This window comes from Perca flavescens, chromosome 11, assembly GCF_004354835.1.
Source record: "Perca flavescens isolate YP-PL-M2 chromosome 11, PFLA_1.0, whole genome shotgun sequence".
Taxonomy (NCBI): domain Eukaryota; kingdom Metazoa; phylum Chordata; class Actinopteri; order Perciformes; family Percidae; genus Perca; species Perca flavescens.
The window spans coordinates 34,699,699-34,718,211 of record NC_041341.1 but is presented as its reverse complement, the minus strand read 5'-3'; the positions used below and the strand labels follow the sequence as shown (position 1 = coordinate 34,718,211).

Below are 18,513 nucleotides of genomic sequence, written 5' to 3'. Positions count from 1 at the left end.
TGAGCTAAATCTCCGCAGTTGGCTTGAGCGCCGAAAGAACTACAATAAGTTCCAAAGTACATTGCTGTGTTTGTTTATCTAATCTTTCAAAATATTTCTCTTCAGTGTTGACATTGTCAGATTATAAATACAAGGGACACCTATATTATCACAATACAGTCCTTAAAACTGACAGAAACCTTTGGTTTTGTTCATACCAGTATTTATACTTTGTGGAACCGTTGTGTTTACCTCACAGTTTCCAGCCGGAGCATAACACTGGGAGCACGAAATGGCGACCTCCTTGCTGCGGTTAGGGCGACTGGGTCCCCTCAAGGTAATAGTAATTGAATTGCCTTCCAAACGTTAAACATATACTCTGTTTGTTTACCCCACCGTAATAGGGACCAGGGACAGTTTTATCCGAGACAGTGGCGGTGAAATACTTGACTCTATGCGGCTGTCTCCTTCGTACTGACCCCGGGACGTCTTCTACGGATCCCAGCACCGATAAAGGGGCAATAGACGGGAGTTATTTACCTTAGGCACACCCGTCGTAACGTTACCTCTGGGCTACTACATTTAACCATAACTATTTTACAACATAACACATTATTAATTTAATGCGCAAACCAAAACCTTCCGGTTGGAAAAGGCAAATCTCAGAGCTTCACACGACCATGGTGGTGGAATCTGCGAAAAATGGAGTTCACGTTAGCTGCTTTTCTGTGTACAGTACAAAGTGATGTGGCTAACTAGCTTAACACCGCAAGACGAAAACAAATGTCAAAACACCGAACACTACAATTAGCATATACGTGTTCTCTTTTCATTTCATTTAGTTTTATGTCATTGAATTTGTAACTTTTAAGTAGTTTTGCTATGTTATAGCAGTGCCGCAAAAGCATTCAATATAACCTTAAATGTAACTTGAATTGTACAACAAAATACAAAAGAAGAGCCCCAGTAAAAATACTGTGACTGTTGGTGAAACCAACACAGCTACCACCTGGATCCAGCACATTACATGACTGCTACATCTATTAAATAAAAACCTCCGCATGATAATGTAGGATGGTCTCAGGGCAACATTATATGAGTTGACTTCAACGGTAGTGAAAGGGAGCAACATCCGCAGTCCTTGTTCTGTTTTTGCGGCATTTTTCCATGTTGAATGCGGTTGCCTATGTATGTGTTTGGCACTCCTACCGAAAGTTGTCTGTGCTCTTCTGCAGTGTCTCCAGTTGGAGAGCTGGGATGTCCTGAGGAGTGGCTCGGCTGCTTCCTTCTGTACTCAGGCTAAAGAGCCCGCAAAGCCAGCGAAGAAGACAAAGGCTGCTGGCAAGAGTAAGGCCATTTGATTGTTTTCACTTCGTAAAGTTTGAAATTTAGGGTTTAAAATTTTGCTGTATGGTTGCTATTGTGTTTATGTATATATTTTACCCATTTTTTTCTTGTACATACTATAGGTGTATGTATGGGTTATGATTTAGTAATGCTGATTTCAATTGTAACTAATGTTTTCTTACAGTACATCAAATGTGCCTTAATATAAGTTCTACTATACGTTCTAAAATGTGCTTTCTCTGCCAGTCATCCATTCCATCCAGAATAATTAAATGTTAAAATTAAGTTTGGAATTGCTTGTGTTACGGATTGTGTTTATTGTGAATATAAATAGTGTACAGTATAAACAATTATAAACCATAGTTCAGGGTTTCCCCCAGAAAAGTTGTATAGCTCGGTGGCCAGTGTCTTTTTTTTTTTGTTCGACGAGGGCCCAGCTGGAGCCAGTCCCAGACTGATGGCAGCTGCAACGTAGAGCCCAATACTGTAGTTTCTGTAATAATGGACCAAATTGCGAAATTGAGAATTTAAAACGCTATTTGACAGATTCCACAGGGCCCTACATTTAAGTGCTCATATTGTGCTTTTTGGCTTTTTCCCTTTCTCCAACAGAAAACACTGTTCACAAACTGCTCCAAACAGCTCTATTGTAGTCCAGCCTTTACTTCAGAGACAAACGTGTAACAAACGTTATAATGCTCGCCTAGGTGCTAGCATGGCACACCCTCATACTCTGTTTCTGACTGGCTAGTAGTCCTTACCTTGGTACTGTCAGGGAACGCCCTCATACTCTGCTTCTGACTGGCTAGTAGTCCTTACCTAGCTACTGTCAGGGCACACACTCATACTGTTTCTGACTGGCTAGTAGTCCTTACCTAGCTACTGTCAGGGCACGCCCTCGTACTCTGCTTCTGACTGGCTAGTAGTCCTTACCTAGGTACTGTCAGGGCACGCCCTCGTACTCTGCTTCTGACTGGCTAGTAGTCCTTACCTAGGTACTGCACATGTGCGACTCCCAGCAAAGATGGAACAGAACTGAGATGTCTCACTCAGTAGGTAAAACAGAGAGCTCAACACACAGGGTGAAAAGAGGATCTGCAGCAATGTGCAGTACAAGAAAAATATGGTGTTTTCTGAAAATGAAACCACATAAACCTATTCTGGTACAACCTCTAAATACAATTATGAACCTGAAAATGAGCATAATATGGGCACTTTAAGTCAGTGCTAAAAGCTAACTGGAGATTTTAAAATATATGATATATAAGTTTCCAACTAAGCCACCCCACTGTAACTGTAGTTTAAAAAATGACTTAAAAATACTTAGGCCTGGTGGGGGGTAACTTAGGCCCAGTGGGCCACCAGGCTTACAATACACTGGGGAAACCCTGTAGTTTATGTATTTTGATAAATGAATATTGTGTTGCTGTAAACTAATTTTTCTAATTGGAAAATTACAGCAAATCATCTTTTTTTTTTCTTCTTCAAAATAGCCTTTTTTCCCCCCCCAATAACAGTTACCCACGAGAAAGAGAAGCAAGGAAGCTAGTTTCATCCTCACACTACACACGATCTTTCCGGTGGTGTACTCTAGGACATTCATTAATTTAACCATTGTGAAGGATGATTTCCAGTTTTGTAGAATACACTTTTCCCAGCTGTGTCCGCAAGTAATATAAGGTATCCCGTTTGGACTTCTGCAATGGAGTCCTGTCTGGGGTCCACAGCAAAACCCGAGACAGGCTCCAGTATGTCCAAAACTCTGCCGCCAGGGTCCTGGCAGCACAATGTTCTATCAGTTATTAAACTGTATTAGTCTAGGTTTAGTTGAGATTAATACAGTCAATTAACATCATCGTAATTTCATGGGTTTTAGGGAACTTGGATTCTCTTTGGAATTGTAAGTGTCTGTTGTTGTTGTTGTTATTATTATTATTCTTTTAGATAATTTTTTTTCCACCTTTTTAATGGACGGGACAGCTAGGTGAGAAAGGGGATAGAGAGAAATCATCACAGGTCGGACTCGAACCCTTGTCCTCTGCGTCGAGGCATACACCTCTAAGTATATGTGCGCCTGCTCTACCCACTGAACCAACCCGGCCACATGTTTGTTATTATTTAACTACTCTTGTCCCATTTACCATTTTCCTCAGCAGCAGAGGCTCCAGATGACAGAGCAACCTTGCTGGCCTACAAGACAGCAGTTGCCTTCCCAGTTAAACTTTCCGAGCCTGGGGCTTTCCCAACACAGTCTCTAGGTGTAACTGAACCAGTGGCCAGCCCTGCTACCACTGCAGAAACGATCGTAGCCGCAGCATTTGTCACTGCTGCCAGTGAACCAGCTTTTGCTGACCCAGATGTTGCTCAGGTTATGTCTGACACCGCTCCGCCTGTAGTCGAGGCAGCCCCCCTAGCTGCTGAGCCCCTGGTCGACGCAAGCGGTAAAACCTCCGCACCAGACAGCACTCCAGTCGCAGCCTCCGCCACAGAGGACGCAATCCCGGCCACCGCAGCCTCCTCTGAGCCTGGTGGTCCAGCAGCTGACTGGTCGTCCTCTTCATCGTCCAGCGATTCGGACTCAGACTCAGACTCAGACTCTGAGGACGAGAACTCACAAGTGAAGACTGAAACCAAGACCTCGCCACCACAGGTGTCAGAATCCACTGTGAAAGAAGTCCAAGAGGTTGCATCAGAAGTGAAACAAGACGCCAATGAAGCAAAGAAGGAAGTTCCACCGGAACCTGAAGTTACTCCCACTTGTGCTGCTGAGGCTGCAGCAGTGCCCACAGAAGCAATTCAAGCCATCGTCGAGGCTCCCAGCGTTAGCTCCGAGGAGTTAGTAGACCCCGCTCCTGAGATCGCCTCTGCCACCAAAGACACCGTGACCAGCCCAGAAGTTCCGGTGGAAGCTGCGGTGGAACCTACTCCAGAAGTAATAGAAGACGTTGCGTCTCCTGTCATCCCCGATGCGCAAGTAGAAACTCCAGCTGAAGTTGGGATCGAGGCTGCAACTCAAGAAAAAGCCCCAGCCAATGCTCCCGTAGAAACCACAGAGCCTGCCTCTGCCCAAGCCCCCTCAGAAACTACTGAAGCTGCCCCTGTAGAAGCTGCTGCAGAGCCTGTAGAAGCTGAAGTGGCTGCTGAGGCTGCCGCTGAAGTTTTGGCCCCTGTGGAGAGCACCGAGGAGCTGGTGGACCCTGCTCCAGTTGTAGCTGAAGCTGCCCCCAGTGAAGTGGCTGCCAAGGCTGCAGCTGAAGTTTCGGCCCCCGTGGAGAGCACCGAGGAGCTGGTGGACCCTGCTCCAGTCATAGCTGAAGCTGCCCCCACTGAAGTGGCTGCTGAGGCTGAAGCTGCCCCTGTAGAAGCTGCTGCAGAGCCTGTAGAAGCTGAAGCTGCCCCCAGTGAAGTGGCTGCCGAGGCTGCAGCTGAAGTTTCGGCCCCCGCTGAGAGCACCGACAAGCTGGTGGACCCTGCTCCAGTCATAGCTGAAGCTGCGGGAGAGGAGCTGCAGGCGGAGTCCCCTGTTGAACGATCTGAGGGTACACACTTCACCACAATATTCCTCAAATCTCTACCTCTCCCTTTCCTATTTATGGATCTTTGAGGCCATACAGATGACCATACTTTTCTCTCTATTTTTTCACAACACAGTCTGTGTACTGTTAGAGTTAACCAGGTGTCAACTCCCTCACATACAGTAGTTGCTGTTGCTTTCACAGTTTTTTTTATAATATAATAATTTATAATATCATCCCTGGATTATTTTAAATATCCTTACGTTTAGCTTCTGTTCCATCACTATGACATCTAACATCCCATTGCCCTGATTTTGAGTTTGTTTTGCATGAGGTAGATTCAGTGTGCATGTACTTTAACCCGGGCTCTGTGACGTATTTCATTTCCCTAAGCATTTTCTTCATTTTTCTATTTCTTAAACTTTAAATTTGCTTTGCTTGCATTCTAATTGAAGTTTGTCTTTGACCCTGCCTTACAACTATGTTGTTGCTGTCAACGTATAATCAAGGAGATGTTGCTTGTGCCACTAATTCTGCTCATATTTCTGCCTTCTTCTCCACTTTTAGTGACTCAGGAATCTACCACCTGTCTTTTATTTTAACCCCCCTATATTTCTCTCACATTTGACTCTATTTGATATTTTGCCTACTCATTGTTGTCGTTCATAATGTCTCTTTGTATGAAATATGGGTTACAGGTTTTAATGTTAAGGTGACAGGTAATAAATAATGCCATTGTTTGGATTCATTGTGCCGGGTAATGTTATTGCTAACAGTAATGTTAGAGTGCACATGGTCATACTGTGTTAGGGTTAGGGTTACAGTGAAGATGTGTTAGAAGGCCTCCTGTCCCTCATAGCAGCTGGACGAGTAGAAGCTGGGAGTGGTTGGAGTCAGAGGAGGTATTTCAGGAAGCAGGATTACACGGTTACCGAGATGTTTAGAAAACATATCCTTCGATCATAGTCATAATATGAGTATTCTATGTCCAACTGATTAGCAGCTCCCAACCAGTGCTAACCAATGATTAAGATCCTAATTACAAATACATTCCTGCAACTACAGCCATTTGTTACACCTTTTTTGCCCTACACTTCTCTGACCAACTGGGTAATTATGCTTCCTGGTCAACACCCTCCACACACTGGTCAATAATTTGACCACTTGTTAAATTCCTCTTTTTTTTAATTTTAATTTTTTAAATTTGTGCATCCGTTCTTTACCTGGAAGCCTGTGGGATAAGCATGGTTTTGATTAATGAAAATATGAAAATGTGTCTTCAATTTATGTCTCTGTGATTGTGAATGTTTTTTTTTTCACTGCCTCACATGTTTATAACATCATTGTCACAGCATGCTCAGGGGGTTTACCAGACCGATTTAGATGTCAAAGTAAATTAAAGAACATTATGCACCTGTTTAATCAAAAGCATCAAAGCCTAGTTTCCAACCCACACTTTGATTTTTGACTTTGTGCCCTTTTTAAAATCCATTTCATGCGTGCCTCTGCCAGTATCTTTATTGTTTCTAGTAGGAGCTGTCTCTATTGTCTGCAAGCATGTTAACCTTCACATACTTTGTCCTCACAAACACGATCCTTGAGGCTTTTCACACCAGTGTGTCTCCACACTGTTGGGGGTAATGAGGCCTACCGCCATAGGAAATGCCCCACAATAAACCACCTTTGTCAGCAGGTGTGAATATGTAAATGGGCTGTTGCTTAAAAATCTTTGAAGATATTTACAAAGTAAGCCACATTTTTATTCTCATTTTATGGCTTATTAGAAATGCCTAGACCAAGTCACAATTACAGCTTGTGTTTCCTGAAAATCAGTAACAGTGACAAGGACAGAGGATAACCTTGTGCTATGTTTGTTGTAATGCACAAACTGCTGGAAGATTTTTACCTAGCTTACTTATATGCCTTTTTTGTTTCTTTCCCTCCTTGTGCAGAGGCTCCAGCAGCGGCACCTCCAGAGCCCGATGAGCCTTTTGACAACAGCACTTATAAAAACTACCAGCACCACAACTACACCCCCTTCACATTTGCAGATCTGGATGTAGAGATGGCCAAGTTCCGTCTCCCGCAGCCCTCCTCCATCAGACACTAGAAGAGTTGACCTGGCTGCAAACTGTTAATGTTGCTGAAAGATAATGGTGATGGTGTTGTACCTTTTTATGATGATTATCCCCTCGACTGTCAGATCAGCATGACATTCTGCTGTTAAATGTTATATTATTAAAGTACATAAATGAGAAATGAAGTCTGTTTTTGTCTGGCATGATTGTGTTTTGTCTTATATAAAGGAATAATCATAAGGGAAAGGCACAGATCAAAAGCTTCTTTTATGCTGCTTTTCTGCCTTAGGCGGGTCATTTGAATAGAGCTGAGTGTGCAAGTGGTTTATCGGTGTTTCTATTTTAATTATACAATTTTCCCCACTCCCTTAGCCTGCCTGCTTGCACATAATGTCCTAATTATCATAGCTATATGCGTTCTTTAAGGGGTAAACAATCCACATATATTGTTCTGTTTGTGTATTAATGTGTATTTAATAAGAGAATATGCATAAAGGAGTGTAAAGGTGGAGATGTACAGTACATAGAAAATGTGTTGTGTAAACGGGGGCAGTGAATAGCGTTTGCCAAGCAAAAACCCAGGAGGGCGAGGGACAGGCAGCAGGACGTCATGTCTCCGCCCACCTCGTAAATATGCATGAGCCGAGCGCCCCTGCGTGCCCTTACGCGATGACGCAACGCGACAACTGCGGGTCCCGATTGCTGCAGCCGCTTGTCAGTGTGACGAAGATTGGCACTCAGGTAAGCTGTCACTCAAAATCCCTCTTTTTCCGTTCCCTATCAATCAAACAATCTGGGCCGCACGCAAAAATGCCCCGGGGCGAGGAGCGCGGACCTAGTCAGAGCAGCGGGGGTGTTTTTTGAAGGGAAGCAGAAGCGGCAGAGCTCCGGGAATAAAAAAAAATCTGTATACACGGGAGGGGGGGGGTAAAAAATATGTCGGCGTTTTTGGGGCAGAGGAGGATTGTGGAAAAGCAAAAGGCGAGAGCTAGAAACGAGGCCCGACAGTTGTAATGTTAGCGCTGAGGGGAGGGGAAGGAGAGGGCAGCTGTCCCCGCTTGATTGATTGACTGATGTGGGAAGGATTTGAGGATCAACCGGGGCTTGCCTGGTGTGAAGCCACTACTTCTTAATATCATTGCAGACGAATTACTATATAATGCTGGCAAGAAATGCATATTCATTTAAAATGTTAATTCAAAAATGCTAACGCTCCTGGAGCTGTTTTGTTATATGGGCAAAGGACTCGCTTCGTATTAATCCGCAGCGGAGTCTTTTTTTGTACCTGGCTAGCTAGGTTAGCTTGTTTTTTTGGCAGTGACCCCCCCCCTTGCTAAATATGGCGCTACACATTTGGCCTCATCGTACCAGCATGAGAAACATTTTTAAGTTAACCGTTAGCTAACGTTACCATACTAACGTTAGCAGTATCTCGGCCAGACGGTTGCTCTTTTGGGTTAACCTTAGATTGGGTTCGCGAGCTAATTCCAATGTAGCTTTAACGTTACAGGCTAGCTAATACATATTGTGGGGAAAAAAACAATGCTTACTCCTACCGAGCTGCTTTGTCTGAGAATAACACTAACGTTATGTTAGTTCAAGGATAGTTAGCTTATGTTCGTCAAAAGGATTTTGTAAACTTTTATCTTCCCTTGCCGCCACGAACGGGGGGCAGCTAACACAGGGCTACAAGCTAACGTTAAGTTTATGGTGGTGGGTGTGTTAGCAGTTGCAGGGTAACATAATAGGGTCATAAGCTCACTAATAGGCTATAACAACGCACCTCGGGGTCGGTATATCCATCTCCTCTTTGTTCTTTAAGACCGGTATGAACACAAGTGTTTATGGACGTTGACGAGATATAACGTTAACGTTGTTGAAATAAATTACACCACGCAGTCCCTTTTATATAACGTTAATGTTACTCAGTGTATTTTTGGATAGCCCCACTTTTTCTTGTTTTGCCCAGACGTGTGTGCATATATCAGCGCAGAACATTAAACATTTTAGTTTTACATATTTTTGTTCTCATTACTTCCGATTATTTTTTCCTACATGTCCTTCAAAGGCTGCATTTGACTTATTTTAGAGGAAATAATTGATCATAAGTCAGTGTGTAATGCTTACCCAATAAGCGTTATGTTATGTTCAAATATCAATTATTTGTAGTATAAAAATAAGCTTGTATATCCTTGTCACACCCACCTGTTTACAAAGCTTAAGATAATCTTTCTTTCATCCTGACAATATGCTGGCTTGGCCACATTATTATATTAAAAGTTTTCCTGCCTACACTTCAGGCATCTCTTACAGGTAGTCTAACTGGAACTTTGTGTATTGTGTAGGTTGGCCACCTGTCCCTGCTCTCTATAATGCCCCAGTGTTTGCAGCAACTGCAGTGAACGTGATGGCAGCCCAGTCGGTTTCCATAGACAAGTACCCAAAGGGAGAGCAGCAGGTGGGTGAGATGTTGAAATTCAGTCTGGACTTGGATGCCCTACATAACTCGCTGCAACTAGCTGAACTGCACTTTTTTGCTTGTTTTCCCCCCAAAGATAATTAACCACCACAGTCAAAAAGGACAGTGTTCATAATAACCCCTAAATCTTTAAGGCTACAACCTTCAGTATTCTGCCCATGGATCCTCCAGTTATTTTTAGTGGTGATAAGTCAGCCTGGATCCCCAAACAAAGGGAAACACTTTATGCATGTAACACTAGAACACAAGCAATGTTAATGCTGTTACATCAGCTTTAGTAATCTGTTGGCGGCATGCTTAATACATCACTGTATTAGAGACACTGATGCAGTATAGAGCTCCTTTTCTGTCTAGTATTTCTATGCCTGAGTTTATGTAAATTGCTTACAAAACATCATTATTCAAGTGCCAAATTTGGGGGTGTCGAGAGCTGAGAACCATCTATGACTAATGAGAAATTTTCCACCCCAAGCAAGTGATTATTTTTAGCTACTTTTGTGCTCAATCTCATTCATTGTTGGTCTCAGTCACATGGTTAGGGATGGGATTTATGCTCCTGGAAGGGATCCTGGGTAGGCAGGCACGGTGTGAAAATGTGTGAAAGTAAAGAAAAGAGAACTTGGCTCCTAATCAACAAATGTGCCTTGAGTGGAGTGTTGCAGAGGCTACAGTCACATTTGAATCTGTTCTTGCATTTATATTAGGCTATGTGTGTGAACACAGTTTCCGGATTATATTCCTAGTTGCAGTCGTTTCACCTGATATGTTTTTGTTTAGGTCTGCATTGCAATTTGAACACAACACTGACTGGATATAGTCTAGCAATAGTGTGCTCACAGAGCAATGTCGAAGAGACTTGAGGGCATGAACAAATGCAGACACTGTAATTGCATCTGTCCACAGGAGATGCATAAGTCCATTTTTGGTCAAATGTTACTCAAGTGCATCAAAATAAACTCTAATCAAAGAGTGCAGGTGATTGGCAGTGGCTGATACTGGACTAACAACTCATGGAACAACCAATACCACTTTCTTGGTGTTGGTCACAGTAAAAGAAGTCTTCATTCTTACAGAAATTAAAAATAAAAACAATAGTCTTGTAGTCTTGTTTTTTTTAGACCATGTCCTCATGACTTTGTAAAGGGTTCATATTGAAGCAAGGCTCTGTGTTAAGCTTTGCCCTCCAGCTCCTCTTGGTCTTCACATGATGTCTTTATGTCTCTCATTCTCCGCCTTTCTCTTCACCTCTTCTGTCAGTTTCTGTCCCCTTTTCAGCTTCTGTCACTCTTGCTTTCTTCTTGTCACATCTCTGTTTTCTCTTTTCCCGCAGATGCAAGGTGTGAATGTGATAAAGGTAGGCGACGATTCTGAGCAGAAGTTTTTAGAGGGGACGTTGCCAGAGGCGCCCAGCCCGGCACCCACAGAGCCACAGACACCCATGGACGCGGACAAAGCATCCATATATCGGTAGAGCTAATTCTGCATGTGTTTGTTAATGTGGAAAACCCAGAACACCCCTCTATTCCTAAATCTGTGTTCTTCTCTTTCCCTTCCTTAGTACTAAACTATCACTAGAAAGATCCCATGGTTTTTATGACAAGTCCTCCCCTTTGTTCATGTGACTGAAATATTGCTCTCTGGCATTTGAAATGTGGAAGTTGTTTAAATTTTTTTTTCTGATGCATTTTTGTTCATGTTCACACTGCCCATTTGCAGTATAATCAAACACGTCACATGGTCTCACAAAAAGCGACTATTATTAAGTGTTAGTAATCTAACAATCTGTTAATACAGCAGTTTACCTTCACTTCATTTTGACATGCTAGGGTACCTGTCAGCACCTGTTTTCATATACACTTAATGCCTTCTGTTTTTGTCTTTGCATGTTGGAAGCCATGTTCTCTTACTGGGAAGAAAGAATAATATGTTCTTTGAAATGGAATTTAGCAACTTTTCCTGTTCTCGTGTGTGTGCGTGTGTGCACGCCTTCCACAGGCATCCCCTGTTCCCCCTCCTGGCCCTGCTGTTTGAGAAGTGTGAACAGTCCACGCTGAGCTCTGATTGCATCACCTCGGCGAGCTTCGATGTGGACATTGAAAACTTTGTCCGCTGTCAGGAGAAGGAGGGCAAACCCTTCTTCAGCGAGGACCCTGAACTCGACAACTTGGTGAGATACCTCCTGCATGTCAACTATTTCAACGGAGAACTCCATAGATAGATACTCTGCATGTCAGGGGTAGAAATTATTAGATTTCTGGTTGCTGATTTTCATTTTGGTAAAGGAGTTTTTTTTTTTTTTCTTCAACTATTTAAACAGAGAACTCCATACTTAGAGTGCATTTGGATGTAGTTGGCAGCATAAATGGTTCAAAAAAAGAAACCGAATAAAACAGCTTCTTAAAACGTGTGTTGAATGCAGGAGAAGTCACAATACTATAACATTTATACAAAAAAAGAGCATGTTTTGGCGCACAGTTTTGGGCAGACACAGACAACATTAAATAATCAGGTTTGACTGGTGGTAATTTCCCACTGTAGGTTCAGTACCTGTTGGACCCTCAGCTCCCATTTACATCAAGTGAAAGTTTCTAGTTTAGACTAATAACATAAGCACGTGACTGAAAAACAGTTTTAGGTCTTTAGGTATTTGTCACAACCAAAACAGAGGGACATGAGGTATTTCACAAAGAAATACAAAATGCAACCCCCAACTCACAACGTCACTATTCAGAGGCTTTTAACCTCAGCAGCACAGTGAGATAAGGTCCCGTCCACTGCTGTCGCCTCTTACCTAATAATTCAGTTCAGCACTTGAGTGATGCTTACTGCCGCATCACATCGTGCAATTACTAATGTTAAATCACATCCTCTTGTGTAATATTGCTTAAAGTGATGGTTCGGAGTAATTTCACCCTAGGGTCCTTTGCACCATGACCTCGAGCCAAACACCCCCCCCCAGAAGCTTTTTTCACCTGGGTCGAACATTGGGAGAGTTAGCGTAGAGTAGCGTTATCAGCTGAATAGCTTAGCGCAGGGGCTAATGGATCCACGTTTGTATCTCGTAAGTTACCCCACTAATAATGCCCGAAATGATACCAAACTTCTACACTAGTACAACTAGGTTATGTACTCATAAAACGATGGATTGGAAAGTTTGTAAGTACACCAGAAGTTTATGAACACTTGCCTGCTGGCTTCTGCTCTCTGTTGCTGCTGCTGCTGCTACCTGCAGTAAGACGAGTGCTTAGGGCCGTCTACAAATTACAACACCGAAAAGAGACAATAAAAATATTTATTAATTTAATGATTAAATAAGGTAATGTCTCCAAACTTACCTCAATTATTACTTGTCTCCTGCTAGTTATACTACAGCACTTACTTTAAAAAAGAAGTTAAATTAATAAATATTTTTGTTGCATCTCTTTTCGGTGTTGTAATTTGTAGACGGCCCTAAGCACTCGTCTTACAGCAGCAACAACAGCAGAGAGCAGAAGCCAACAGGCAAGTGTTATTTACATAAACTTCTGGTGTACTTATAAACTTTCCAATCCATCTTTTTATGAGTACATAATCTATTTGTACTAGTGTAGAAGTTTGGTATCATTTCGGGCATTATTAGTGGGGTAATTTACGAGATACAAACGTGGGTCCATTAGCCCCTGCGCTATTAAGCTGATAACGGTAACTCGTCCAATGTTCGACCCAGGTGAAAAAAGCTTCTGGGGGGTGTTTGGCTCGAGGTCATGGTGCAAAGGACCCTAGGGTGTAATTACTCCAAACCATCACTTTAACTGTGAGTATTTATAATAAAATATTTTTAAATTCAGGTAACGTTACTTGGTAAATTCTTTTCTCAGGCTTCAAATCCACACGGTTTTTGCATTACCTGACTGTGAAGTTGGCATTATATTTTATCCTATGTGGTATTAAAATGTCTTAAATGTACCCTGGTGAACCCTGCAGAAACCCTGTAACAAATGCGCTTTTTATGAAAACAAGATGGGGATAAAATGGAAAACCCATGCAAGCAACATTACATCAAAGAGGAATGAAAAGTATAAAATGAAGTAAGACAGAAGTAGGCAAGAACTAAAGTAAGACTGATTTTCTAGGTTAAGTATCCTCAACATCAGACCTTTTAGAGGACACATAAATGGACAAACATTCAGCTTGAGAAGACTGCTTCTCTGTAGACTGCAACAAACTTTTTTTATCTTTTTTATTTCCTTCTGACCTCTAGATGGTGAAAGCCATCCAGGTGCTGCGGATCCACCTGCTGGAGCTGGAGAAGGTGAGTGACCTGTGTAAGGACTTCTGCAGCCGCTACATCGCCTGCCTCAAGACTAAGATGAACAGCGAGACTCTGCTGAGTGGAGACCCCGGGAGCCCGTACTCCCCTGTACAAGGACAGGTCCAGGGCTTTTCACCTACCAAGACTCCGGTATGGACTGTAGGTGGACAATACACATCACCACTAGGGATGCACCGAATCCAGGATTTGGCTTTGGGTTCGGCCGAACATTGGGCTTTTTGACGGGGTTCAGTTTCTGCTGAACCTAAGAATTTTTTTCCACCGAATCAAACCCTACGCTTGCACTACGCGCGCTACACTCTTTGACGTAATGACGGCGCCGTTGATTACGGGAAGGTGTTTACGTAGGTGGAGCGTTCAATGCAGTAGGCTGTGAGAAAGTGGAAATGGAACTGGTGCGCAGAAAAAGTTGTTGTTTGGCAGTACTTTCAGTCAAAAGAAGGCCATTCAAGTCCAGCTACATGTTCAATTTGCAATGCTGATTTGTCTCGTGGTGGCAAGGACCCTAAACTATACACAACATGGCTGCTGTTAAAACATCTGGCATGAAACATCCGAAAGAATACGAGTTGTGCATGAAGGAATCTCCAGACAGCAGCCAGAATGCAGCAACTTCAGGTACGGCAAAGGAAGGACAGTCCCAGCTAAAAACTGGTGTTAACCAGACTACCATTACCAGCTTTGACACTTACACTGCTGTGGACGTTGTTTACTTCATGAATGTGTTTACTGTATTAATGGACTGAGGATGGGAGGAGGAGTCGGTATTCCGTTTTGGATTCGGCAGAATCTTAACCAGTGGATTCGGTAGTCGGCCGAACCTCACAAATCTGGATTCGGTGCATCCCTAATCGCCACTAAACACATTTGGGTCCAAGAATCAACTATCACAAATAGTTGGATTTGTTATTGTCTTGAGTGACAATGTTGATTTGATTCTTTGCATTTATGTATTTCAGCCTATTTTACTGCTCTAACCTGTTACACAGTATTAGCAAGTTCAAAATCAATGTGCTCTAAAATTAGAGCCATCAACATGGAAAACATAATGACTTTGGTCCACTCTGTGTTGCATGCTCTATGTTCTGCAGACCCCCAGCTCTATCTCAGGGACCATCAGTCCCCAGGGTCAAATTGTGGTGCCAGCCTCAGCCCTGCAGCAAGGGAACGTTACGGTAACAGCCGTCAACCCCAGCCAGATGGTTGCAGGTATGTCACCATGGCATACAACCTCTCCCTCAGGTACTATACTGGCTGACTGCAGCTGACATGTTGTCATGTACCAGTGGGGCACTTTGATCAGAGCATGTGTGTGTGTGTGTGTGTGTGTGTTGTGTGTGTGTGTGTTAATTCCAGGTGGCACGGTGTACCAGCCTGTTACAGTCGTCACTCCTCAGGGCCAGGTGGTAACACAGGCTCTTTCTCCCGGGACAATACGCGTCCAAAACAATCAGGTTGTACATCTCTCTTTGACTCTGATTCTGGTGTTTATTCAAAATCAGTGGTTCCTAAAATTGAAAGTTGTTGGCAATTCATTCATTGTTTTAAAATTGAAATTGTGTGGAAAAGGGTTCAAATGTTAGCATAACAGTGTGTTACTGGTGACATAAACAAACAGAAAGGTGGCTAAATGAACGTCTGTCTGCTCAGCTCCAGCTGCAGTTTCACCAGGACTTAAACCTCTTTAATCACGACGACAACTCAACCAAGAACAAACGTGGCGTTCTACCCAAACACGCCACCAATGTCATGCGCTCGTGGCTCTTCCAACACATCGGGGTAAGTCTGTGTGAATTACCTGTCATTTAGCGGACTCTTTTATCCAGAGCGACTTCCAATTAAGTGCTTTCAACTTTGAAGGTGCAAACTCCAGACAGCAAGTAGTAAGAGCAAGTACATTAGCTTTAAATAAGCAAAGCTACCAAGAGTCCTGATGTCAATAGGGAGCTCATTCCACCATTTAGGAGCCAGGACAGCAAACAGTCAGGATTTCGTTGAGTGATTAGTTGTCCCTGGTTGACTGATGCAGAGCGGAGTGGGGGGTTGGGGTGTAGGTTTTGACTATGTCCTGGATGTAAACTGGGGCTGATCCGTTTGTGGCCCTGTACGCGAGTACTAGTGTCTTGAAGTGGATGTGGGCAGCAACTGGTAACCAGTGAAGAGAGCGGAGGAGCGGTGTAGCGTGAATCCAAATCTTTGCCTGTGTAACTCTTCAATTCTTAATAAAACACTAATGCATTTCTTCCCCCGTTCTCTTGTGTAGCACCCGTATCCAACAGAGGATGAAAAGAAACAGATTGCTACTCAGACAAACCTGACACTTCTGCAGGTCAACAACTGGTGAGTGTGGCCCACAAAGGCACAATCCAGTACCATTAAAATGCGCCATCCCAACGTAATGTCCGGCCAGGGACGTTCGTCCTGTCATTCCCTTTTCTACCCACCGTGGAAAACTTTAACTGGTCAGTCGGCTGATTGTCTGCCCGCACGCCTGAAGAGATGGAAGTTTACCTGCTATCTTTTAAAGGCTGTGATGAACCGTTTCTGCTTCTACTTGCTACAATTGATTCTGAAGAAAATGCACGTCATTGTATTTGCCCAATCCTTCTGAAAGTTGAAAGTCAAAATTGAGCTGTTTTGGATAACAGATTTCATCACAGCCAGTCAGGACTAGAGGTGTAAAAGGTCTGCTACACCTGTAAGAAACTACAGAAGCACACATTTCATCCAGTGGCGTCACAGATCTGAGCTGTCTCATGTCTCCAGGTTTATAAACGCACGGAGGCGGATCCTGCAGCCCATGTTGGACGCCAGCTCCTCTGAGACACCCAAATCCAAGAAGAAGACGCCTCAGAACCGGCCACTGCAGCGCTTCTGGCCTGACTCCATCGCCACAGGGGGAGGCACCCAGCAGCAAGTTACCATGCCAGACGGTACGCAGCAGTGTTTTCTATGTACAGTTTGTATACAAGTTCAATAGAAACTAAAATTAAATAACAATGAAATAGTCTCTATCCTGTGTCTTCTACACCAAAACACAATGCCAATAAGAGGTATAACAAGACATGTATTTCACTGAGTGCGTTTGTGTGTTTGAGGCAGAGATTAATTTGGAGATGCCAACAAGTTGTCTGCCTCAAACTACAGCTGTAAAACACAGTATGCGTTGTGTTAGACATTGTCAAATTGAAAGTCAAAGTCTCTGGAGTGCAAAAACTTGTAGTTAATTGTTACGTATATAGTCCTGGTGAAATGTGTGTAAAAATACATATGAATATCCTTCTTCTTTGTCATTTTAATAAGTCCCATATTCTACAGTCGGGTCTACACAAAGGTTGACCGGTACCAACAACTATACTAATTATTGAACCTGTCAGTCACACAGGGAAAACCCAGGAGGAGTGTTGATGATGATGCAAATGAAAGCAACAGAAGGGTGGAACTGAACTGTGTTGACAATTTTGGTAGAGTTGAAGACAAGATCCTCACTATTAAAGTAGTGGGGAACTGGAATTCAATACCTACAAACATTAGGGACTTAAGAACAGTCAGTGTTTAAAACCAGTCTCAAGCTTCAGCTAAAGTAAGCACAAAAGTGTCACCTTCAGTGATTGACCTATATTTATTGTGTTTATTATACTGATCCTGTCTCTCGCACAAATGGATTTTTATGTATTTGCTGTTTTTTTCTGATACCTGCAAGGGAACAACCGATGCAAGTTAGCTGCAGGCTAACTCTGGTGCAGTGACTTTTACATTACATGTCATTTAATGTAATCCAAAGCGACTTCCAATTGCTATAAATGGCCGTTGTCATACGTCAGGGTTAAGTGTCTTGCTCAGGGATACACTGGCTGATGTATCGCAGTGGGAATCGAACCACCAAAGCCATGTGTCATATCCACTGCGCCATCACCACCCTTATTAGTGATATTGGAGGATTGAGCTTCTTATGGCTTTAAAGTGCAACTGAAATGGAATAGTATATCTGCTCTGTAAAGCAGATGAGCACACTGAGCCAGACAGCAGCCACAACAACTCCCAACTCACTAGGCTAACCTAATAATAACTTGTTCTGCACCTTACCAAAGAAAACATTCCACCGGGGGCCAGTTTGCAGGCTAGATAACTTATGAGCTGCTCGGCTTTCGCTCTCAACAAAATGAATATTTTTGTAGAGGTATTACCTTGTTTTTTTTGTTTGTTGTTTTGAAATCGCTTCAACGTGCACTAGTTATAGGCTTTTCAATCCGTAATTCTTTTCTCTCGTTCCCAGGTACAATGGTGACGATGAACATGGAGGGTCTGCAGAGCCTGACGTCAGACGGCGCCACACTGGCGGTACAGCAGGTGATGATGGGAGGCCACAGTGAAGACGAGTCGGGGGACAGCGGCGATGAGGACGACGATGCAGACATGGCCGGGCTGGGCCTGGACAACAGCGACTCGTTGCAGTAGAGGACACACTCCCTCACACTCTGATCTACACATACACGGCCTTGCAAAAGTATTCATCTCCCGTTTTTCTGACGTTTTTTCCCCCTATTTTGTTTCCATTACAACCTGTAATTTAAACATTTTTATTTGGATTATATGTAATGGCCACATAAAAAGTCAAAGGGGCTGAAATCCTCTCTATCAGAATGTAGGTGCATCTCACTTCTTAAAGGTGCTCTAAGCCATGTTGTGTGACGGCACTTCTTGTTGACATTCAAAGTATCATCAAACAAAATGGAGGCTAGCTCGCCCCTCCCTCCTCCTCATACCGTCCCCTCCTTTCCGCGCACTAACCCCCCAACCCCC

The 18,513-nt window shown here is 43.3% G+C and overlaps 2 protein-coding genes across 8 annotated transcripts; both read left to right on the top strand.

The window, feature by feature from the left end:
* The first annotated feature begins 238 nt into the window (after positions 1-238).
* On the top strand, positions 239-7,104 carry ndufv3 (NADH:ubiquinone oxidoreductase subunit V3). Of its 2 annotated transcripts, none has more exons than XM_028591341.1 (4): positions 239-316; positions 1,215-1,326; positions 3,483-4,865; positions 6,794-7,104. In XM_028591341.1, the coding sequence occupies exons 1-4, from the start codon at positions 272-274 to the stop codon at positions 6,949-6,951; spliced, it is 1,698 nt and encodes a 565-aa protein (XP_028447142.1). In that variant the 5' UTR covers positions 239-271; the 3' UTR covers positions 6,952-7,104. The 2 variants fall into 2 exon arrangements, with proteins under 2 accessions (XP_028447142.1, XP_028447141.1); XM_028591340.1 differs by having other exon boundaries at positions 3,480-4,865.
* A 486-nt stretch (positions 7,105-7,590) lies between these two features.
* Positions 7,591-18,513, top strand: pknox1.1 (pbx/knotted 1 homeobox 1.1). Of its 6 annotated transcripts, none has more exons than XM_028591125.1 (11): positions 7,591-7,660; positions 9,265-9,377; positions 10,729-10,865; positions 11,394-11,565; positions 13,639-13,839; positions 14,802-14,919; positions 15,067-15,164; positions 15,361-15,489; positions 15,974-16,050; positions 16,477-16,643; positions 17,987-18,513. In XM_028591125.1, exons 2-11 carry the CDS (start codon positions 9,327-9,329, stop codon positions 18,166-18,168), a joined length of 1,332 nt encoding a protein of 443 aa, XP_028446926.1. In that variant the 5' UTR covers positions 7,591-7,660; positions 9,265-9,326; the 3' UTR covers positions 18,169-18,513. The 6 variants fall into 6 exon arrangements, with proteins under 6 accessions (XP_028446926.1, XP_028446924.1, XP_028446925.1 ...); XM_028591123.1 differs by having other exon boundaries at positions 14,802-14,952; XM_028591124.1 differs by having other exon boundaries at positions 13,639-13,848.

Bases quoted from the DNA above. Each gene is read 5' to 3' on its own strand.
- ndufv3 (XM_028591340.1), top strand. From the start codon at position 272: ATGGCGACCTCCTTGCTGCGGTTAGGGCGACTGGGTCCCCTCAAG. The intron at 317-1,214 runs GTAATAGTAATT...GCTCTTCTGCAG, and splicing joins GGCGACTGGGTCCCCTCAAG to TGTCTCCAGTTGGAGAGCTG. The intron at 1,327-3,479 runs GTAAGGCCATTT...CATTTTCCTCAG, and splicing joins GACAAAGGCTGCTGGCAAGA to CAGCAGAGGCTCCAGATGAC.
- pknox1.1 (XM_028591120.1), top strand. From the start codon at position 9,327: ATGGCAGCCCAGTCGGTTTCCATAGACAAGTACCCAAAGGGAGAGCAG. The intron at 16,051-16,476 runs GTGAGTGTGGCC...TCATGTCTCCAG, and splicing joins CTTCTGCAGGTCAACAACTG to GTTTATAAACGCACGGAGGC. The intron at 16,644-17,986 runs GTACGCAGCAGT...TCTCGTTCCCAG, and splicing joins GCAAGTTACCATGCCAGACG to GTACAATGGTGACGATGAAC.